At 36.3% G+C, this 25000-nt stretch overlaps 1 protein-coding gene across 1 annotated transcript in view; it reads right to left on the minus strand.

The window, feature by feature from the left end:
- LOC144980102 (guanine nucleotide-binding protein G(t) subunit alpha-3-like) overlaps positions 1 to 25000 on the minus strand; it is a 116010-nt gene that overhangs the window by 1640 nt on the left and 89370 nt on the right. The window contains exons 4-10 of the mRNA XM_078927629.1: positions 12848 to 12890; positions 10737 to 10878; positions 9053 to 9216; positions 7305 to 7433; positions 6821 to 6950; positions 5565 to 5718; positions 1 to 1539 (exon numbers count right to left, since the gene is read on the minus strand). The exon at positions 1 to 1539 is cut by the window's left edge and continues 1640 nt beyond it. Of these exons, the coding sequence (XP_078783755.1) occupies positions 1373 to 1539; positions 5565 to 5718; positions 6821 to 6950; positions 7305 to 7433; positions 9053 to 9216; positions 10737 to 10878; positions 12848 to 12890 (929 nt within the window). The 3' untranslated portion in view covers positions 1 to 1372. The remainder of the gene's footprint in view (positions 1540 to 5564; positions 5719 to 6820; positions 6951 to 7304; positions 7434 to 9052; positions 9217 to 10736; positions 10879 to 12847; positions 12891 to 25000) is intronic.

Genomic DNA, 25000 nt, shown 5'->3' on the forward strand with positions numbered 1-25000 from the left:
GAACCTTGGGTTTTTTGCAATGCATGAAATTGTGTCTCTATTCTCCACCATAACGAATAGAAAAATACACCAAATTTTATATGTGTGACGATAAATTATATTTCAATCACAAAGCTCTTACCGACACTAGCATGGACGGCCGCTAGAGGAAGACCGTGAGAAACATGGAGGACAGAAGTGGAGAAGGAAAAAAGCAAAATGGGATATACATCCTGGAGGGAGGCCTGGACTGATTTCCTATTTGTGACCATAAATAATTCAATTTCAAACAGCAAGCTCTTTTCCGACACTAACATGGACAGGCGACAGCAAGAGGAATAAATGAACACTAAGGGAAACACGGAGGAGGACAGTTGCGAAAATTAGAAGCAAAATGGGTTTTGCATCCTGGAGGAAGGCATGATACCCCCCTCCCTACCTCCTCTGTTGTAGCCAACATGACAGCCTGGAGAAGATCATATGTTCACGGCCCCAATTCGCCAAGATGAAAGATGGGAATATGCCAGGGACGTAAGTCAGCTCTTTCCGACATACGGTGGACGTTTAGCCCGTTCCGTGTCTGTGACCATTTATTTCCAGTCAACTGGCAAACATTCCATAATTACATAGTAACAAGAAATGCAATGAGTAGAAAACTGCCAGACAATAGTAGAGAATAACATAAAAATACTTCGTGGCGATGGGGGCTTGAACCCGCGACCTTTCTGGTACGACAACTCCGCCTGGCCGGGAGAGGGTAGTTCTACAGTCGAAGCATCCGCCACTCCACGAATGACTTCGGTATGAGGTCAAAGTGAATAGGACATCAAAAAGTGAATTTAGAAAAAATGATGAGAAATACGATTTCCGATTTTTTTTTCCAACAATGCAAGACATTGTATCTACAATCCATTCTTCACTACAAAGAAGAAAAATTAGTTAACCCAAAGTTCCACGTTTATGGTGGTTATAATAATATTATATTCAACTTCCAGTACTTTGTTTGTTCCTTGAGATAGCTGGTCACAATAGGGAAGAAAGGTGGTAACATCAAAATCTCTATCTTTTGCTTCATAAATTTTGGCAGTGTGTACGTTACCAGTCTTTCGGAGTACTAATAATGAATAGGTTACTTAAATGTGGTATAACTATTTTAGTAGCAGGGTGTATAGGCAGATTCTTAGGATTACGGGACGTAAAAGAGCGTTGATGTGTGATCTTTATTGGCGACCAACATATATTATGTAGACTAGAAAATAAGATGCCATCACTCTGAAACCAGAAGATGAATGAATGACGCAAGGTAGGTGTCCAGTCCTCCGGAAGAGTAGTTTTACACTTCTAATGAAATAAGAACCAGTATGTTTTGACATCACACTTATGTTTTTCCCTATTATGCGTTGTCGACGATGACGGCAAGACTGGCCTCGAAGACTGTACGAATATGTGGTGTGTCGGTGGCGTTCGTCATCTGTGTAGTCAACCGACGATCTTTGGGTTCGACATTCGTCACGAACAAGGACTGGATAAACTTGCAGGCTGATTCTACGTCATTTTCTCCTGGAAAATAAAAGACAAAACGAAACAAAAGATTCACCTTCATCTTACCAATCAAAGAAAAACCGTCTCATTCGTTACGATCCAACCATCACTTTTATCATTCAGATTTCTTTTGTAAATCACAAAATTTAAAGACTAATCTTTTATTATAGCTATAAAATATGACACTGTGTTGTAGAGTTCATTTTGCTGAATTATTATACATAGAATGTATTTGTTGCTTTTCTGTTTGAGTATGAAAAAACTATTTTTGTGTTTGGTGGGTGTGAAATTCTCTGGGGAAAATTCTTTAAATGGCTGGTAAGGAAAGGGTTAAACAGATTTTGAAAAAAAAAGTGAGCTTTCATATTCATATAACACAATATCCATTACATGTGCGTTCAGTTTGATTTCCAAGGCGTCTACACCTTGTAAAGCCAACACTTATGGCGGCTATGTGGTCTAGTGGTATGACACTCGCTTTCGAATCGGAAGGTCCTGGGTTCGAGCCTCGCGCTCGGCGCACAGTTGAGTCCTTGGGAAAGGCTCTTTACTCGCATTCTCTCACCATACTCAGGTGTAAATGATATTCCGGAAAGAGCTTAGTGCTTAAAATATTATAGGCCCTTCTAGTCACAAATTTCACAAATATGAAATGATTTGGTGTTCCTTTCTATTCGTTATGGCGGAGAATAAAATTACAATTTCTTACATTGCAAAAAGAAATATGTATCACAAAACAAAAAAACAACAACAGAAACAACAAAAATAAATTTGAAAAATAAAAACAACCAAAACAACCCCTCCAAGTTCATATTTCTTATCATTTATTTGTTTCTATATTAACTTTTAACTTTTATTAACTCATCCCGACATAATGGTATGAAATAAATATTTGGTATGAAACGCGGCTTGCCATTTTCTGCAAGTTACGAAAATACAGTTATTCATTGCAATAAAAGAAATTCACGTAACCCAAACTTATATTTTTTAAAAACTACAAATTCCATTTTCAGAATGCTAATTTAATACCGTTTTGACGAGGCGTATCACACTTTTCTTCGTCTTATTTATGTTTATGATTCAATTCTTCAACAAAAAAAAAAAAGAAGAAGAAGAAGAAGAAGAAGAAGAAGAAGAAGAAGAAGAAGTAGAAGAAGAAGAAGAAGAAGAAGAAGAAGAAGAAGTAGAAGTAGTAGTAGTAGTAGTAGTAGTAGTAGTAGTAGTAGTAGTAGTAGTAGTAGTAGTAGTAGTAGTAGTAGTAGTAGTAGTAGTAGCAGCAGCAGCAGTAGTAGTAGTAGTAGTAGTAGAAGAAGAAGAAGAAGAAGAAGAAGAAGAAGAAGAAGAAGAAGAAGAAGAAGAAGAAGAAGAAGAAGAAGAAGAAGAAGAAGAAGAAGAAGTCATCTCGACATAATCATCAGATTACAAAAACAAGACGGACAAGGCATTCAGAGGGTAAAATTGTCGAAATTGTCACGCGCAGAGCAATATCCGTCTCATACGGATTACTGGGTCTAAGTCGCTGTGTTTACTAGGCGTTTACCTAAGTTACCTCTCTTTTCTCCATTAAAAAAATACTTGGAGGGCTTCGGAATTTTGTTTTTGTAGAGGTTGCTATGATAATAAATAGTTATCTGAGCAATGACGGCTGACTTAAAACTTATGTAATTCACTCGATTAATTTCTCTCAAACTTGAATTAGTTTAAAACAGCCTCATTTAAGAGTGGACTACTGATGTCAGGTTCTTGTTTTTGTTATTGTTTTTAAGGGTTTTACGGCGCTTGCAACACATTTAGTTTATATTAGCGCTAGTCAATAAAAGGAAGAAAATGGGACAGTAAAAAGCTCTAGCATTACAATTAAAGCATCCAAGAAAAAGTAAGACATAGGGGAACTGGGAACAAATAGGGATCAGATGTAGATTCCAAGAGCATATCACCAATGTACTTAGTTTGAGATCACCTATAAATCTCACCCGGACCCAAGCACAAAATCCAACAAAGAGGAATACACTCAAATGCTTACATTAAACATTCAAAATAACAAATGTGTATAGTAATACATAACAGAGAGATGATTTACATGGAACAAAATATCACCTCCCAAACCAATAACTATGCATTTGACTGTTTCCCTCCCAGCTAGGACTCCGGCCAGGGCCAGGACAAAACCAAGTAATCTCATTCCAAGACAAAGACAGAAAGCATGTTGGAAAACAGATATAAGGGGATAGAAGAGACAGTATGTCCCCCTCTGCCCACTATGGGAGGTCATTATTATTATTATTATTATTATTATTATTATTATTATTATTATTATTATTATTATTATTATTATTATTATTATTATTATTATTATTACTATTAATATTATCATTATTATTATACTGTGGTGTAATTTTTGTAACCAAAAGTACATAGGTTTAAATAAACAATCAGACGATTCTTTCTTTGGACAACTACATTGATAAAAGCAAAGATACCGATATCTACCCTTTGTCCATATCGCACAATTAACCAAAGACACCGATATCTAGCCTTTGTCCATATCGCACAATCAACCAAAGACACCGATATCTACCCTTTGTCCATATCGCACAATCAATCAAAGATACCGATATCTACCCTTTGTCCATATCGCACAATCAACCAAAGACACCGATATCTACCCGTTGTCCATATCGCACAATCAACCAAAGACACAGATATCTACCCTTTGTCCATATCGCACAATCAATCAAAGATACCGATATCTACCCTTTGTCCATATCGCACAATCAACCAAAGATACCGATATCTACCCTTTGTCCTTATCGCACAATCAAAGATACCGATATCTACCCTTTGTCCATATCGCACAATCAACCTCATAAATTGAATAAGATTACACCGCGTCGACTATTGTATTTTAAAGAGGAACTAATTGTTGGTTGTGGATATATATATATATATATATATATATATATATATATATATATAATATATATATATATATATATCTGTACGAAATATTTGCTAACAATCTCGATTAATTTTGAATCGAAACGAGGGAAAATATATAAAATAAATCCTTGTTTGTTTGTTCTTTAAACTTACTTATTCAAACAAGCGACCAGCTCAGTTCTAGCCCTTCGGTCCAACTTAGAAGTTAGATGTTTTTTTGTAGTTCTTCAAGGTTATTATTTATACTATACAGTAAATAACAATGTGAAAGTGAATGTAAGCTTCAATTTAATATAGTCTATAGTGTTTCATTCATCCTGTTTTCTTGATAAGGGGGGAAACCCGAAACGTCCATTTTATATGTGTCTGTTTTCGTATATTAAATTGAAGCTTACATTCAATTTCACATTGTTATTTATTTATTCGAGCTTCAAGCAGCAACATTTCCATTAAACTATATAGTGTGTTACTGATGCTTGGCTTTGGTGGGAGGAATGTGCATGATGTCTTCAAGAGGTTGATTTGTTGTTAATGTTTCATTGATGTTATGACATACGAGACATGAAGAGGACGTGTCTTTCGTAATTTTAATAAGATAGCTGAGTTGAGTTCTTAGTTGAAAGAAGATGTTTTGCTGGTGTCTACTGACCTTATTTAGATTATCAGTCTTTACGGGAGTCAAATCAGTTATGTTCATTGCCCAACTGTTCTTCAGACAAAATGAGTTACTTTCGATAGACCGTATAATGAGCTGATTCGCTCACAAAATATCGAGGTTCGTTGACTATCTATGGAAAGAAAATTGAGTCTTTTATATAACGCAATATCAATTGAACGTGCTCAGAGAGCTTTGCATAGAGTCTATAGTCAACAGCAACACTTAACATGCAGGAAATGACGCGTGTTAGCGGTCTGGTACTCATTTTACACCTGGCTGGGTACGTTGAGAGCCTTTTTCCAAACTCAACTGTTACTAAGCGCCGCCCAGAGAGGAACTTGAACCCAGGACCTTCTGATCCGAAGGCGAGTGTCGTACAACAAGACTACATAGTGATAATATTATCATAATCCCAGATCAACGCAGTGATACATAATACTCTTACCTCGATAGTCCCCGAACACCGTGGACAATGGCGTCATGGTGAGCTGTCTTTGAAAGACGTCGGACTTGTTGAGGAACAGCAAAATGGGCGTGGTTTCGAATGCTTTGTACTCGCACACTGTTTGGAAAGCTCGCAATGCGTCATGAAGTTCAGTCTGAGAAATGGGAAATAAACCATGTTATGTAGAATTGTTGATTTATACATTTACGGGGAATGGATCAACATCGTTATACATGAAAGAAATCGTCAATATGATCTCTGTCATCATCATCATTATTCATCATCATCATCATCATCATCATCATCATCATCATCATCATCATCATCATCATCATCATCATCATCATCATCATGATCATCATCATCATCATCATCACCGGGATGAGGTAAATGTTGGGAGGATGAATGTATCTGCATTTCCTAAACTTTAAATCTAATTACTTACTTACTTATTTATTTACTTACTTACTTACTGTCTTACTTACTTACTTATTTATTTACTCACTTATCGGAACCAGCGACCAGCTGAGCACTAACCCTTCGGTCTTGTGCCATGCATGACCTAGAATTTAGGCGTCTTTCGTAGTTGTTCTAGGTGACTATACAGAGTGTTATTGATGCTTAGATTTGGTGGGAGGAATGTGCATGGGAGGTCTTCAAAAGGTTGACACTCAAGCAAGTGGTGTGGTACTGTTTCATTGGGGTGATGACATAAGGAACAAGAAACAGGACGTGTTTTTTGTAATTTTGCTTAAATGGCCGTTGAGCGGTATTTGTTGTGTTCTTAGTGGAAAGATGATCTTAAACTTTATAACAAATCACCTCTCATCAAATGATATTCCCTCGACTTAGAGTTCGCAACAACAAAAATCTTATGACTTAAATCCCGAAGGAACCTGAACTTTTTGAAGGATTGCAATATGATTCGTCACAGTTATGGGGATTTTTTAATGTTAAAAACCACTTTGACAAACTTATCAATCGTAAGTGACATATATATATGTATATATATATATATATATATATATATATATATATATGTGTGTGTGTGTGTGTGTGTGTGTGTATATATATATATGTATATATATATATATATATATATATATATATATATATATATATATATATATAAATGTGATATCATCTTAAAGGGGAAGTATTCTGTGCAGTCCATTTCATACAATAGAAGCCTAGGACAAAACTCCTGCAATGTGAGGCTGATGGTTAGTAAGAAAGACTTGGTATGGTTAGCTCACCTCATCGTCTTTCTCCTTACTCTTGATGACGTAGGACCCCAGAGATGCACAAAAGATGATGGCAGAGACATTGTCAAAGTTTTGTAGCCATTTTGATTTGAATGAAGTGTGTCCGTCCACGTCACACAACCTGTTGGAAATCATCATCAATATCATCATCATCATCATCATCATCATCATCATCATTATCATCATCATCATCATAATTGTTGTCGTCGTTGTCGTCGATGTAATCATCATCATCATCATCATCATCATCATCATCATCATCATCATCATCATCATCATCATCATCACCATCTTCGCCTCATCATCATCACCATCGTCATCATCATCACCACTACCAACACCACCACTAACACCACCACCATGATGATGATGATGATGATGATGATCATCATCATCATCATCATCATTATCAACAACAACAACATCATCGTCATCAGATACAACAATAACGACAATAACAAAAACTACCTCTCACCTAAACTCCAACCCTTTGAAATTAAAGACAACCTCATTCATGCCTGTTGTTTTATGCCTTGCCCGAAGAACATCGAGGTCATTGGGAACATAACTTGAGGAAAGAATGCGCTCTGTGGCTCGTAGGAGGCTGTCAAGGAATGCAATTTTGAGTAATATAAAACTGTATGCTCTCTGAAAAGAGCTGATAAAATAAACAGTAAAAAAAAATATGAGCATTTACATGTCGCATTTCCACGAATTTACCATACTCAGTGAGCTTCTCAATCTTTCATTTATTCCCCCAGTGAGCCATATGGAAACATATGTCCATCCATACAGTACCGGTCTTCTGTTAGGCGTCTTTTTTGTATTAAGAATTTTTCAATATCCGTCACTGCTTATTGCCTGGTACTCATTCACACATAACTCGAGTGAGGCGATGTGTTGATTGCCTTAACCAAGGACACACCGTTGGAACAATAATTTTTCACTGGCCACTGACCTCTGGGGGGGGGGGGGTAGCATGGCTCAGCGGTACAATCCTTGCTTCGTACAAGAAAAGTACCGAGTTCGATCACCGGCCGCTGGTTTGGATTGTAGGCATGCAATCTAGGTTGATATGGTGTAAGAGAGTTAGCTTATAGCAAGTGGGTTTAATGAGTTCACAGTGCTTGTATATCAGTTAAACTTGGTCATTATATTGAGTAGTCTAGGACAGTTTTACGTTCCAAAGTTAAAGGATTGGTCATTATATTGAGTACTAGAAAATTATTTCTTTGATCGGTGTTACTTGGTATTTGGGGATAAAAGCATTAAGTTATAGTTGGTATTCATCATTTAGGCGTACGATATTATTTGGGCGTAGCGTATTTGTTATTTGGGCGTACGGATTATTTAGGCGTACGCCATTTGATTATTTAGGCGTAAAACTGACCTTTGGTGAAAGGAATTGTGGGACAGTTTACAATAGGATATAAAACAGTGTGTCTGATCAAACGGGGATCATTCTACCTTTTGATTCTGGATTCAACTTGACCATGAGCTGCACACTTTAAACCTTTTGTGCTCACCATCATTTATTTGCTTTTACGGACTTAGAAATATTCCACGAATATTGAAAATGGTTACTTAGGCAAAATTGACTTTACATGTGGACTGATTTTACGGATTTGGAATTTATGAAACTGATTGAATTATGACCATGCTATTTGATTTGGATTTGGAATTTATCATGATTTGGATTTTGAATTTATCACAACAAATAAAACTGTAAGAAATGAAACTTGGAATCTGGACTTTTATTTGAATCTTTTGATGTTGTGCATTCAATCATCATCACCGGCCCTTGAACTCTTTCGTCATTATTAACATCTACAACACAACGCAAAGGATAATACTACCATCTATCAAAAACACCACTATACGATCACAAGCCATTACATATGTGTGCAACTACCCCACAATGGTCAATGGGAAGATAACAGAATTTGGAACAACTTATCCGATGGTATCAAACATGTGAGAAATATTGAGACCTTTAAAAATGAAGTACAGACTATCAGGTAGGAAACATTTTTTCTTTGATGGGATTTGCAACATCGACAGTGTTATTAATGCTCAACCTCAATGAGTCACTCGCTTTATTAGATAAACTATGATGATGAAGAAAAAAGAAGACGAAGAAGACGAAGAAGAAGAAGAAGAAGAAGAAGAAGAAGAAGAAGAAGAAGAAGAAGAAGAAGAAGAAGAAGAATCTATTGGACTCACTATCCACACGAGACGCATTCCTCCACCGACATGTGGTTTTCCATGAACTCACGAAGTTGTGATTTTGTCTTGGACACCAAATGAATAATGGAGGCCTGAAGGTCAAGGACGCATGTCGCTGTAGTTTTGGCTTTCAGCTTTTGCTTGATCTGACAAGATATTTCCTATAATTAAAAAACATAAGTATTTTCCATAATAATAAAACGACTCTCACTGATGATCCGTTGTCTCAAATCGTTATATTGTTGTGCTGGAGGCGATTTTAGAAATAGAAATTGTGGTGAAACCCGGATAACGTCGACATAGCCGTACCAAAAGATTGGTTGATATTATATAAGCAAAGTTGACTTTATCCATTATCAACGGTGGACACTTAGATAAAGGAAACTTTAAACATGAGTTGATTTTAAGAGTGTTGACTCTATGCGGATCCCACTGTATAGGTAAATGATTGGATATAATATATTCAACTTTAGTCTTTTGCACTGTAAGAGACTAGATCTACAATCATTCTTCGAAATAAAAGATAACAAACCATAAACAAAAATAAAACCTAACCAAAGTTTCATAATTTTAACTATGAATTAAATTTCAATATCAACAAGATCAAAATGATACGATATTAACGAGTAGATTTTTGACCAATCAAAACATGGAATTTGTGACACACCTTCACACGTGCTCGGAAAAACATAGTTGGTTGTTTATAAACAATAACGTGAATGATATCGCCCCCTCTCTCTCTCTCTCTCTCTCTCTCTCTCTCTCTCTCTCTCTCTCTCTCTCTCTCTCTCTGACCATTGTTATTGTTTTTACACCGCCAAATTGGTGACGAGTTATCATATGATTTTCTCGGTCATAGTATAAACCTTTACATTTACACAGTTTCCTGTGTTGGTTCGAATGACCAAGCGGTAGAACAGTGAGTATTTTACTTAGTCACATACCATCGATTGTAAAATATATGTTGTTCGCTTTTTTTTTTTTTACCAATCACCATATTAGAACAACTGTCTGAGAAGCGTGGTGATCTAGGTGTCTATAGAGCTGCAAAGAGAATAAACTAATAATTGTGCGGCTATGTGGTCTAGTGGTATGACACTCGCTTTCGGATCGGAAGGTCCTGGATTCGAACCTCGCTCGACGCATAGTTGAGTCCTTGGAAAAGACTCTTTACTCACATTCTCTCACCGTACTCAGGTGTAAAATGAGTACCTGGCCGTTAACAGCGTTGTCTTTGTCCGAAAAATTGTAATATCGCCTAACAGGCGTCATGTCTCGTCCTACATGTTAAATGTTGCTGTTGACCAGGGACCCCTTGTAAAGCGCATTGAGCACGTTAAGTGGATATTGCGCTATATAAATGCTCAATTTTTTTATTTTTTAAATAAATACTCACATTACAATAGAGTTACAAAACTCACAGAAAACTCAGGTCTGGAAAAATGCAACATCGTTGTGAAAGAAACAAGTATGTACCTTCCAAAAAGTATTATAGGTAACACCAGCATAAAACTCCCCAATTACATAACCCAAAAGATAGACTAACAAGAGGACGACATCAAATCATCAATTCAAACGTCAAGAACATACATCCGCCTATACTCTTTCTTCCCGTCCGACGTTCGTTTATGGAATGAGCTTCCTTATGGAAAAAGGAGTTAATAGAAATTAGCATACTCACCGTTAATTCGTCAGACTCCATAGCAATCCCATGACGCTCCATTGCAGACAACACCGACAAGATGGCGAATGCCAGGTTTTTCCGGAGAAGATCTCTGTAGAACTCTCGCTCTTTGTCCGTGAATCCTTGATCGTGTATAAGTCTGTCAATAATTTTAAATAAAAACGTGTACAATAGGACGGCAAGGATAATAAATAAAGGTAAAATTCCTTTCATTCAGCAACCAACTGAAAAAATACCTTAAGACTATTCCTAATTAAGACTGGAAATAACCCAGGCGTCAGCCGCAGTACAGTCGCTTCTAAGTGAGCAAGAGCGAGGCCATACAGTTCAACTCGTTGTCTTTTTGGCTACACCTTCGCGAAGTTCCAGGTGCGAGAGCTTTTGCCAAGTTCAGGATCATTTAAATCGGCGGAGTCCCAGGTTTGATAGTTTTTGCCGATCAATATTTGAAGGACGAGTTTTCTGGCCACATTTTCAAATATAGGATTTTTCCAGAGTACGGCAGGTGTGGAGTTTCGGCATCAAAAAATCTCCGATGCATTGTCAGGCCCCCTCTGTCCAGTCAGCAGTGATTTGATAGTTGGGATTGCCAGATCTGGTAAAATGTATTTTTCAATAGACTAGCGTCCTATCCAAAGAATAGTAAGTAATTGTTACAGTCTGTTAATGGTATATAAACCGGGATAGATTCTTATTTCAGGGGACCTATTAATGACAATGAATGACTACCTATCAAGTCACTTTTAAGTCTCGTCAAACAGCATGTGACACAAGAATATCTAACTCTTGAGGCGGTGAGGGGCAAGGGAAATATGGGCGCCTTCCGTAGTCTAAACATTTGTAAATCGATTCTTTACTCTGTTGTTTGTTTTTAAGGGTTTTACGGCGCTTGCAACACATTAAGGTCATATCAGCGCCAGTAAAAAGGGAGAAAATGGGAAAGTAAAAAGTTCTAGAATTACAATTAAAGCATCCAAGAAAAATGAAGACAAACGGGAATTGGTTCAAATGGGAAACAGATGTAGATTCCAAGAGCACACTATCAAAGTACTTAGAGATCACCTAAAAGTCTCATCCAGACTCAAGCACAGGTCCCCACAAAGAGGAATACACTCAAATGTTGACAAATCATATAATATAATGTGTATACAAAACATAATACGGTGCATAACAGAGAGATGATTTACAAGGAAAAAAATGTGACCCTTCGCCTCAAAACGGGATGGTTAAGATGTTGAAAATTGAATTTATAGCCAGAAATATCAGACTTGTGTTGAGTTTGTATGGTTTATTGAGGAAAATGGCAACCATATTTTAGGGTGCTAATGCCAACAGTTTATATTTTTGACCCGTTTAACAATAAATTCGGCTTTTAATCATGTGGGTCGTTCCGACATAAACCGTTTTGAAACGATGAGTCACAAATATCATCTCCCAAAACTAATTAGACATTTAACTGTCTCCCTCTCAGCCAGGATATCTGACCAGGGGTAGGACAAAACCAAGTAATCTCATTCCAAGACAAAGACAGAAAGCAAGTTGGAAAACAGATATAGGGGGATAGAAGACACAGCATGTACCTCCTAGCCCACTATGGGAGGTCATGAACCCCACCCAGGATTCTTAATTCTAGTACATTAACAATCGCAAGGCGACCCCTACGAAAGCTTCTTCCTATTAAACATCATGCAATGCTATATCGCTCTTCATTGGGAACAAGTGGGGAGACCCTTTGAGCTTTTGAGCTTTATATAGTGCAATATCCACTAAATGTGCTCAAAGCCCTTTACAAGGGGTCCCTGGTCAACGGTAACATTTAACATGTAGGACGGGATATGCTGCCTGTTAGGCGATATTACAATTTTTCGGACAAAGACAACGCTGTTAACGGCCAGGTACTCATTTTACACCTGAGTACGGTGAGAGAATGTGAGTAATGAGCCTTTTCCAAGGACTCAACTATGCGCCGAGCGCGAAGCTCGAACCCAGGACCTTCCGATCCGAAAGCGAGTGTCATACCACAAGACCACATAGCCGCACGTCCTCTAATCATCATGCAATGTAATATCGCTCTTCATTGAGTACAAGTGGGGAGACCCTTAACTTACCTGACTTGCTTTGCCAACGTGCTTTTGCCGCCTCCACTGAGTCCTGGAGAAAAAAAAATTAGAGAAGAGATGTCGGTGAGCAAGAATTTAGTTTTTGAAAAAAAGATTGCAAAATAAAATATAAAACGTAAAACAAAAACAAATACCCCCCCCCCCCCAAAAAAATACCAAAAAAAAAAATACCAAAAAAAAAAACAAAACAAACAACAACAACAAAACATACAACATTAACAATACAAATAGAAATAAAATAAAACGACTTTATCGTGTATGAATTGATTTTTACTACATCGGACATCTCCCCCCCCCCCCCTGTCCACCCAGCAGCGATTGTGTAGCTGGGTCTCTTAGATCTGGCGGAAAGTACTTTGCGATAGACTAGCGTTCTATCCAAAGGGTAGCAAACAATTGCAATTTTCCATTTCACGCTATAGAAACCGGGATAAACTCCGTCTCCTTGGGCCTAATGGCTCTGAATGAAGTAGGCCATGCTCAAGGTAAAATAAATCAATATGACATATTATACACTCGGATACACGCACGCACAAGTGCGCGCGCGCACACACACACACACACACACACACAAAGAGGCAATTTTACATTATCACTGAGCTCTCATGGGGTTTATGTGGTATGTGGACACTACAAAAATATTAGCCACGGGGCCACGAGTGTGTAATGTTAAAACCCCTCTCGTGGTATTACGACGTTCGTTCTATTGTTCTACGTGGGGTCGAAAGATTGTATTCAATTTGCGGCACTTCTTTCAAAGAATAGAAAACAAACATAGAGACTCGGCTATGTGGTCTAGTGGTACGGTATGACACTAGCTTTAGGATCGGAAGGTCCTAAGGTTCGAGCCTCGAGCTCGGCGCATAGTTGAGTCCTTGGAAAAGGTTCTTTACTCACATTCTCTAACCGTACTCAATCAGGTGTAAAATGAGTACCTGGCCGTTAACAGCGTTGTCTTTGTCCGAAAAATTGTAATATCGCCTAACAGGCGTCATGTCCTCGTCCTACATGTTAAATGTTGCTGTTGACCAGGGACCCCTTGTAAAGCGCTTTTAGCACATTTAGTGGATATTGCGCTAATAAAGCTCAATTTTTAATAATTTTTTTTTTTCAAAACACGCGTGGCTCAGCGGTATGGTCTTTGCTTCGTACCCAAAAGGTGCCGATTTCGACTACCCGCCGCTCTGAGTGGCCTTGAGCAAGTCACCTAGCCTTAGCTCCCTTTGCGGCGCTGCACTGCGGCTGACGCTTGGGTTATTCCAGTCTTCCATTGGAATAGACCCTAAAGAAAAATTTCCCCTATGGGATGAATAAATTGAACTGAATTGAATTGAATTGAATTAATGTAGATGTTTCAGGCAAAGTATTCAGTTTTGCCAATTCATCTTTCAAGGGTTTAGTCTGTGTGGTAGCACTGTGGATCATAGATTGTTGGCAAATCTTTCCAAAATCTGTCCAACTCAGCTTTGAAGGCATTTACACTTTCAGGTAATTATTTTTTTTCCTACACCACTGCAGTAAAACAATGATGTCGTACTCTGAAAAAACATTATTGAAAATTTTGGCCAGAAGACTCGCCCTTCAAATAGCAATCGATGAAAGGAACTGTTTTGTTTTAGTTTTTAAGGGTTTTACGGCGGTTGAGACACATTTAGGTCACATCAGCACCAGTAAAAATAAGAAGAAGAAAATGGGATAGTAAAAAGTTCTAGAATTACAGTTAAAGCATCATTGAAAAGGTAAGTCAAAGGGGAATAGTATTTTTGTTTGTCTGTTTGTTGCTTTAGGTCTCTTCCAACACAATTGAGGTTATATGAGAGACCGCTGAAACAAAAAAAACAAGCAATCTAACACTAACAAAAATAGTACAAATGTAAATCAAAATCATAACCTAAAGATATCATAAGCTAAATTATAAATAACCAAGAACAAACAGGCAGAAGATTTACAGAAAAAAAAATATCCCCTGTCAAAAATACAATCACAAACCAAAGAAGCAGGATAGGCTAGTAAAGAGAAGAAGAAACGACATCACTATCGGATCGTAAACCCATGCGAACATCATAGGTATACGATTCAAGGGTGATGCTCCCATCCAACCACCCGCAAGGGGAATAGTACAAATAGGGAATAGGTGTAGATTCCAAGAGCATACCTTCAATGTACTTAGTTTGAGGTCACCTATAAGTCTTATCCAGACACGTGCACAGGATCCCACTACGAGGAACACACTAAAATGCTTACATTGTAAATTCAAAACAACAAAGATAATAATACATAACAGAGAGATGATTTACATGGAAAAGAATATCATCTCCCAAAAACAATAACTATACATTTGAATGTTTCTCTCCCAGCTAAAGTCTCTGGCCAGGGCCATGACAAAACCAAGTGATCTCATTCCAAGACAAAGACAAAAGGCAAATTGGAAAACAGATATAGAGGGATAGAAGACACAGTAATTGCCTCCCTGCCCACGATGAGAGGTTAGGATCCCCACCCAGTATGATGAAAGCAACTCACAGCTTGTCCAAAAATCTAAAAATCTGGGACTTCAAGGAAGTCCTCGAGGAAGTCCAAGGTTTGAGAGATTTTGCCAAGGTGAAGGCCATTTTCATTGATCAATAAATATAACATTTGAAGGACGAATTTCCTTGCCAAAATGTTTTAAATGTTTGGGGAGCTTTTTTTCCGAGTTGGGTTGATGAATGGACAAATAAATGGATATTGAAATATTAAACCAAAATCAATAAATAACTTTCACTGACAAAACGCCTTTTTGCAACTCGGATGAACGAAAGTAGAGCTACTGTATAGCCTAATATCGATTAAATGTAATCAAAGCGTTCTATAAGGGGTCCCAAACCAACAGCTATACTTAGAATGTAGGACGAGACATGACGCCTGTGAGGCGATATTACAACGTTTTAATTCGACAGAGACAAGGCTGTCACCCGGTAGGTACTCGTTTTATACGTGAGTACGGTGACAGAAAATGACTTAAGAGTCATTTTTATGGACTCAGATTTGCGCCTTCCAGAGTGAGACTCGAACCAGGGACTTATTTGTCCTAAGACCAGTGTAAACCAGAGGAAACTTTTACGATATTATATCATAATATGAATATGACCCACTGTTTTAACCCGGAATGATTTCCGGATGATCCAGATGAAGTGAAGTGAAGTGATTGTAAAATATAAATAATCAGATTTATCCAAATCAGTTTTACGTAGATTGAGAAAGAGAGAACGTACTTTAGTCAGATATTTAATAAGTGGCGCGTGTTTTTCTTCTTTTTCTCAGCTGTGCCTTAATGCAAGAGTTTGTATGAACCTCTGAATCAATTTGTCTTAATCAAAAAATATTTTTTCATTAATTGGAAAGGACTTCGCTTATAACAGCTATATTTAAAAAAAATTAATGTAAACTGGTCAAAAGTAGAAATTCATCAATGTATGATACAGTGTTTCCACAAATATGTACATGTGTTCAGCAATAACAACTACAGCAACACCACCACCAACAACAAAGACATGGAGAAATGAAACGACTATGGAAAGATTTCGTGCATCACTCTATCCAATGAAATGTAACTTTCCTCCAGTTTGCGAAGGCTGGAGCATGCTTTTTCCCAGTCCCCCTTGTTATATCATTTACTGCCTCGTCGGTGAGAGTAAATTGGTGTTCCTCCTCTCACATCTCCCTTTACTTGGGTCCAAAATGAGCTCGATTGGATTGCGCTCACAGTGGTATGGGGGAAGTCGCGCAATTTCCTGTCAAATTTCTTGTCACACTAGGAGTAAAGTTGGGTCCTTGATAAATAATCAGAATATGTAGTGCTGTCTGACTGGAGCCATGAAATCATAATATCTGTTTCTATTGTTGCCGAAGTTGGAGCATTGAGGTGATCATGGGCGCTGAATTGTAGCGTTGTTCAATGCAATACGGCTGGGTAATGAAATACATACATATTCTTTTCTTCTTTTTTCCCTCTTTCTAGTTATTTTCTACGTTAACCCGAAGAAGGGTAAAGGCCGAAACGCTCTTTAATTTGTGTTGAACTTTTACACGAGTCACATTTACTCCTTTTATTTTACTCTCCATCGACAGAAGAAATCGATCGATCATCATTGGATGTCAGATCGATGTTCTAAAGTAGTCCTTCAGAGAGATGAAGAAGAAGAAGAAGAAGAAGAAGAAGAAGAAGAAGAAGAAGAAGAAGAAGAAGAAGAAGAAGAAGAGAAGAAGAAGAAGAGAAAAAGAAGAAGAAGAAGAAGAAAAGAAGAAGAAGAAGAAGAAGAAGAAGAAGAAGGAGGAGGAGGAGGAGGAGGAGGAGGAGAGGAGAGGAGGAGAGGAGGGAGAGGAGGAGGAGAGGAGGAGAAGGAGGAGGAGGAGGAGGAGGAGGAGGAGGAGGAGGAGGAGGAGGAGGAGGAGGAGGAGGAGAGGAGGAGGAGGAGGAGAAGAAGGAGGAGAAGAAGAGAGAGAAGAAGAAGAAGAGAAGAAGAAGAAGAAGAAGAAGAAGAAGAAGAAGAGAAGAAGAAGAAGAAGAAGAAGAAGAAGAAGAAGAAGAAGAAAGAAGAAGAAGAAGAGAAAAGAAGAAGAAGAAGAAGAAGAAGAAGAAGAAGAAGAAGAAGAAGAGAGAAGAAGAAGAAGAAGAAGAAGAAGAAGAAGAAGAAGGAGAAGAAGAAGAAGAAGAAGAAGAAGAAGAAGAAGAAGAAGAAGAAAGAAGAAGAATAAGATAAGAAGAAGAAAAGAAGAAGAAAAGAAAAGAAGAAGAAAAGAAGAAGAAGAAGAAGAAAAGAAAGAAAAGAATAAGAAAAGAAAAGAAAGAATAAGAAAAGAAAAGAATAAGAAGAATAAGAAAAGAATAAGAATAAGAATAAGAATAAGAAAAGAATAAGAATAAGAAAAGAAAAGAAGAAGAAGAAGAAGAAGAATAAGAAAGAAGAAGAAGAAGAAGAAGAAGAAGAAAGAAGAAAAGAAAAGAAGAAGAAGAAGAAAGAAGAAGAAGAAGAAGAAGAAGAAGAAGAAGAAGAAGAAGAAGAAGAAGAAGAAGAAGAAGAAGAAGAAGAAGAAGAAGAAGAAGAAGAAGAAGAAGAAGAAGAAGAAGAAGAAGAAGAAGAAGAAGAAGAGAAAAGAAGAAGAAGAAGAAGAAGAAGAAAGAAGAAAAGAAGAAGAAGAAGAAGAAAGATAGAAGAAGAAGAAGAAGAGAAGAAGAAGAAGAAGAAGAAGAAGAGAAGAAGAAGAAGAAGAAGAAGAAGAAGAAAGAAGAAGAAGAAGAAGAAGAAGAAGAAGAGAGAAGAAGAAGAAGAAGAAGAAGAAGAAGAAGAAGAAGAAGAAGAAGAAGAAGAAGAAGAAGAAGAAGAAGAAGAAGAGAAGAAGAGAAGAAGAAGAAGAAGAAGAAGAAGAAGAAGAAGAAGAAGAAGAAGAAGAAGAAGAAGAAGAAGAAGAAGAGAGAAGAGAAGAAGAAGAAGAAGGAAGAAGAGAGAAGAAGAAGAAGAAGAAGAGAAGAAGAAGAAGAGAAGAAGAGAGAAGAAGAAGAAGAAGAAGAAGAAGAAGAAGAAGAAGAAGAAGAGAGAAGAAGAAGAAGAAGAAGAAGAGAAGAAGAAGAAGAGAAGAAGAGAAGAAGAAGAAGAAGAAGAAAAAGAAGAAGAAGAAGAAGAAGAAGAAGAGAAGAAGAAAGAAGAAGAAGAAGAAGAAGAAGAAGAAGAAGAAGAGAAAGAAAGAAGAAGAAGAAGAAGAAGAAGAAGAAGAAGAAGAAGAAGAAGAGAAGAAGAAGAAGAAGAAGAAAAGAAGAAGAAGAGAAGAAGAAGAAGAAGAAGAAGAAGAAGAAAGAGAAGAAGAGAGAAGAAAGAAGAAAGAGAGAAGAAGAAGAAAGAAGAAGAAGAAGAAGAAGAAGAAGAAGAAGAAGAAGAAGAAGAAGAAGAAGAAGAAGAGAAGAAGAAGAAGAAGAAGAAGAAGAAGAGGAAGAAGAAGAAGAAGAAGAAAGAAGAAAGAAGAGAAGAAGAAGAAGAAGAAGAAGAAGAAGAAAGAAGAAGAAAGAAGAAGAGAAAGAAGAAGAAGAAGAAGAAGAAGAAGAAGAAGAAGAAAGAAGAGAAGAAGAAGAAGAAAAAGAAGAAGAAGAAGAAGAAGAAGAAGAAGAAGAAGAAGAAGAAGAAGAAGAAGAAGAAGAAGAAGAAGAAGAAGAAGAAGAAGAAGAAGAAGGAGAATGAGAGTCAATGGAAATGGCGTATATTACTGTTTCTATAACGTGAAACAATAGTAATAGCTTGCTACCACTTTTACGGGACGCTAGTCAATCGCAACCTAAGTTCCTCCAGACCAAACAGACCAAACTACCCAATCAATTCTGGGGCGGACAGGGTGGGGGCGGGGGGGGGGGGTAGGAATCAAAAGAAAAAAAACTCGACTTCACAAGGGATCGATCTCGGTCTTTTCGCGTGTGAAGCGAGTGCCCTACCAACTGAGCTAATTGAGCCATCGGGACACCTAGTTCGATGCTCTCACCCTTTCCTAACTGACCCATCCTCTCCACCCTCATAACCCCCACCCACTTCCCGCATCCTTTCAGAAATAAGTCCAGAAAATGTTCATTTGCATAAGACATTCCCTTGCCTGTCTTTATTTCCCATCTGTAAATTGTTCTCCCTATGCAATCCATTAACTAAGTGCTGTGCCCTTCTCGTTCAGACGCGTCCAGAGGGCAGGTTAAGACCAGGTTTGCCAGATTCAGTTTTCAAAAAATGCCTATCAAGTCAAAGAAAAATACCAAAACTGGTCATTTTTCCAGGCATCAGTTTTCTTGAGTAAGGGAACAAATTTATCGAGAAATCACTTTGTCTTGTCATCTAGAGAATGAAAATTAGTATTTTATGTAATAAAGTAATTTGGCGGGAAGAGATTTTTTTTTTCCACTCAAAATTGATAATTTATATTGTAAAGTGCCCAGAGCTGGGTTTGTTTTTTTACACGATAATGAGCGCTGTATAAATGTGTATTATTATTATTATCATTATTATCATTATTATTATTATTATTATTATTATTATTATTATTATTATTATTATTATTATTATTATTATTATTATTATAAGAGATGGGTTAAAAATGATGCCAAAATTATGATGTTTTGAAAAAGCCAAGATTTGGAATTTGGAATTTAAAACGCCAAATTGACAACTATGGTTGAAAGACGTTTCTCTAGATGTTACTGATCATCTCAAAGTGGTATGATAGTGGAGCAAACTGGATGAGGAAATGGTATTATTATCGTTTAAAATTTGAATCTTGAGTTAATTTAATTAGCGGTATCGATGACTATGACTACGGTTTCTCACATTTAAAAATAATAACAATAATAGTAAAAATAATAATAGTAATAATAATAATAATAATAATAATAATAATAGTAATAATAATAATAATAATAATAATAATAATAATAATAATAATAATAATAATAATAATAATAATAATAATAATAATAGTGATATTAATAATGATGATAATAATAATAATATAATAATAATAATAATATAATAATAATAATAATAATAATAAGTGATGAATGAATGATGATGAGATGATGATGATGATGATGATGATGATGATGATGATGATGATGATGATGATGATGAGAACAACAACAATAATAATAATAATAATAATAATAATATAATAATAATAATAATAATAATAATAATAATAATAATAATAATAATAATATGATGGATAATGATAATAATGATAATAATGATAATAATGATAATAATAATAATAATAATAATAATAATAATAATAATAATAATAATATAATAATAATAATAATAATAATAATAATAATAATAATAATAATGCAATCTCTGATCACTGCACTATGAATTTCATTTCCCTTTTTGTCGTCTGTTCCATTCCGACATAATGCCATAAGTCTGTTGGTCCAAAGTGTACTCATTTGCAGGTCTGACAACCCAATGGAGATAACAATGATCGATAGAGAGAAAAAGATGGACAGAGAGACAGATAGAGAGGGGGGAAAGGGTTGGAGTCAGAGTTGTGAAATGTCGTAAAACAGTCTAATCCACAGAAAAGAAAAAGGGAGACAACCAAAAAAAAAATCGCCAAGACTAGATTACTTAACAGCCCGTCGAGGGTCTAGAATTTTCTTTCCTAAAAATAATATAATCTAATTTTGAAGTTATATTTTTATTCTATCAAGGGCGCGGTGAACTCAGAGCGTGAAGGACGTAAACCCATCAATAAATAGGCTTTCTAGGGAAAGATTTACCTCCCTTCTTTAATCAGTTGCTGTCTGAATTTGAAAATTGTATAATTAAGGGGCGATTGTGTATAAACCAATACGGACGGAAATGACACTTCACCGGAAATGAGTAGATGTAAAAAAAAAAATGAATAAGTAATTTAAAAAAAAAATTGAATGATATAAATATATGAATAGAATTATTTTTTAAAACAAAATTGATGTAGGTTACCCTCATTGCATTGAACACTGTCTTATATTATTGTATGTTATGCTCAATGTAGAGTTGCGAAACATTGTAACATTATTTTTATTTATTTATTTATACTCATTTTTTGATATGTCTAGCGCCAGTATCCACAAATAGTGCTCAGAGGTGTTTTACAATAGTTTTTTTTTTTTTTTAGTATCACACATGTTCATTCTCTCGACTACAAAATCACTACAACAGTCAAACACATATCTTGTTAGAAGTTCACATAGAATCACGATAAGCAGAATGAAAATGATTGGTTTTTAAATGCCGTTTGAAGACTGGTTGACTTTCACATTGTCGGGTTTTAGGTGGTAAAGAATTCCATATGATTGGAGCCGAAAATGCAAAACCACGCGCAGTAAACTTTGTTCTTGGGATGTTTTTTTTTCTCCATTAGCGACGAACTGCCGGATCACAGAGATTGAGTTGGTTTATATTCCCCGACAAGGCATTCAAGGTATTCAGGTGATGTATGGTGAATGCAATTCTAAGCAAATCATGCGATTTTGTATTTTATTCTTTTATCTATTGGAAGCCAGTGCAGTGAGTTAAGGACCGGTGTTATATGGTCCCAAGGCTTTGTCCTTGTAACTGTGCAAACAGCTTTATTTTGCATCAACTGTAGCCGTCTGTTCAGCGGTGTTTTTGGTAGGCTGTGCAGGAGAGAGTTACAATTATCCAATCGGCTGGTAACAAAGTCACGGATGAGTGTTTTGTATGTTTCGTCATCAAAATTACCTTAATCCACTTATAAGAAAAAGGGGGAACAACCACCTTGAATAATCACCAAGACATCACAACCAGATTGACTAACAATTAGTTGAGATTATTTTTTTTTTACTTACTTACTTACTTATCCGAACCAGCGACCACTTGAGCTCTAGCCCTTCGGTCTTGTGACATGACGTAGAAGTTAGATGTCTTTTGTAGCTTGTTTCAGGTGACTATAAAGTGGGTTACTGATGCTTGGATTTGGTGGGAGGATATTTTTTTTAAATCTTATTTTAAAGCTTTATTTTTACGCTATTAAGGGTGCGATGGATTCAAAGTGACAATAATATAAACCGATGTGTACATATTTGCAGGTCCGGTAACCCAAATTGTTATGGGCTCATCGTTGTAACGGAAATACACTCTCAAACCAACGCAAAATATTGTGAGAATGATCAGTGATGAAACGGGTGTCAATGTCAGCAAATAATTCTTCAAAAGCTAAGCTGTTGTGAAGGCTATGTCTTGATACTTCTCTAAAAGCTGTCAAAACGGTGGCTGATTTTTTTTGTTTTAAGCTTATGATAAAAAATTATGCAATATTGATGCTATGCGTTTAGATAAAATACTCACAACATCCGCCATCCGGATAACCCGTGCCAACACGCAAAACTATGCGAACGTTTGAACGATTATAGTCTGATTGATAGGATTTAGTTAAAACTAATCATAAAAATGGCGGGGGAAAACCAATACCAATGAGCTGAGTGGCGTCAATTTTTGTTCCTTTTATACAATTTTGGTTGCGTCTTAATTGAGTCTTGATAGGGCTAAGGCAAATAGTATTGAGTGATTATCGAAAGATTTTTTTAAAACAACGGATAATCAGGAAACAAGTTAAAAATGAACAAAGATAGATATTGTGGACGTCCCAATCTGTAAGGGAATAATTCAAGAACGCTAAAATAGACATTTACTCTCAATTGGATTCAATAATCTGATGTCATTTAGCTCAGCAACGGCGGCCATCGTGGTTCTAAAAAAAAAATTCTGTATTTTTATTCTTCATGCTGGCAGAACTTTTAGTCTTGTGTAAAATGGAAAAATCAAAAAACAGATCAGATTTAAATTGGGATTTTTGTCATGGATAAGTTTTGTTCGTCGGAGAAATATTTTCATAAAGGGCGTCCGCCATTGTTCCGAAGTTTAGAGCCAGTTACTAACGTATCTTGAACATACGAGGAAGTGACGTACTACGTTGAGGTATTGACAGCCATGTTCATGTTTCCATCATCATTATCAAGGGAACAAAAACATTTCTTCAGAGTTCAATGTGTTATGTATAATTTTTTCAGAAAATATTCTTGACCACTACAAGGAATTAAGTTTCAAGCCTAAAAAAATATTCTTCATTTTTAGAATTGAAATCTGAGAAGGATTTTGGTTGTATGTCGTAACGAATGAGACGATTTTGCTATAGTTGTTAAGGAGAGGGTTAAAAAGAGGTAAATAATGATAATAATATTTATTATTATTATTTTATTGATTAAAATAAACAGCTTAAAACTCTAAATGTCGAAATGAACAAATATCCTGCGAGAGAATGGAAGGACTTTTATGTCGTACCGCGAAAAATAAACAAAAACACGTATTTAAAACGTTGACCAGGAAAATTGGTCCTTCAAAATAGCGATTGATTAAAATGACCTTCATGTTGCCAAAAAAAACCTCTGAAAAACAACACGAATTAAAAATTTTGGCCAGAAAATTCGTCCTTCAAATATTGATTGATTAAAACGACCCCATCTTGCCAAAAACTCCAAAACCTTGAACTTCAAGGAAGCAAGACGGTCAAGGAAGTCTCAGGTTTGGGAGTTTTTGGCAAGATGGGGTCATTTTAATCAATCAATATAATTTGAAGACGAAGCTTTTGGAAGATTTTATTCTGTTGTATTCTCTTAAAAGTCGCTTCTAAACTGAATGCTGACTTTTTTTGTGTTTTATTAAGGTTTTCTAAATCTTGCAATATTGAGTTTTTAGATGTATCACAACATATGACATCCGGATATAACCGTGCCAACACTCAAAATATGAACTTTGAGAATAGTCGTGTAGAGAAGTTAAAATAAGTGATAAAAATTGCGTGGGAAATACCAATACCGAAGTGCAGCTGAGTGGCGTCGGATTTTTGTTCTTTTATAAAGTTTTGTTGCCTTAATTTAGGTTATATAGGCGTAAAGGAAAAAATGAGTGATTAAAAGTTCTAGATTTTAAAACCAAGGAAATAGGACAAGGAACGTTAAAAATGAACAGATGTAGATTAGGACGTCCCAATTTGTACAGTATAATTCAATAACGCTATAAAAGACAATTCCACAATGGATGCAATACATCATGTCATTTAGCATTCAGCAAATACGCGATCGTGTGTTTACAAAAAAAAATTCTGTAATAAAACAAAATATCGCTTGGTCCTCAGTTAGGACCAGCGAAAAACAAAATAAAACAAACGAAGCATTAAAAACATTATGGCGAGAAGAATATGTCCCCTTCCACTATGGATGGGATTAAACACCACCACTGTGCAAAAACTCCAAGCCATCGAACTTATAGGAAGCCAAAACATTCGTCAAGAAGTCTTTGGCATAGCAAGATGGGTGTATTATAATCAATCAATATAATTTGTAGTAAGCGAATCTACGGCCCAAACAATGTCTAAATCAGGTCTGGTTGGTTTTCGTGTAGCTTAAGTTGACCAAGGTACAGTTGACGTTTTTATTGTCAGTGTCAACATGCTCTTAAGTATCTACGACTAACATGTACGTCAAAATGAAGTTTTAGACAAAAGATATAACATAGTGTAGTTGTACTCAATATTCAAAAATGAGACAGTAGTCTTCGGAAATCACCAGAC

The sequence above is a fragment of the Berghia stephanieae genome, chromosome 9 (assembly GCF_034508935.2).
Source record: "Berghia stephanieae isolate SIO BIC M18660-M18661 chromosome 9, UCSD_Bste_1.3, whole genome shotgun sequence".
NCBI classification, from domain to species: domain Eukaryota; kingdom Metazoa; phylum Mollusca; class Gastropoda; order Nudibranchia; family Aeolidiidae; genus Berghia; species Berghia stephanieae.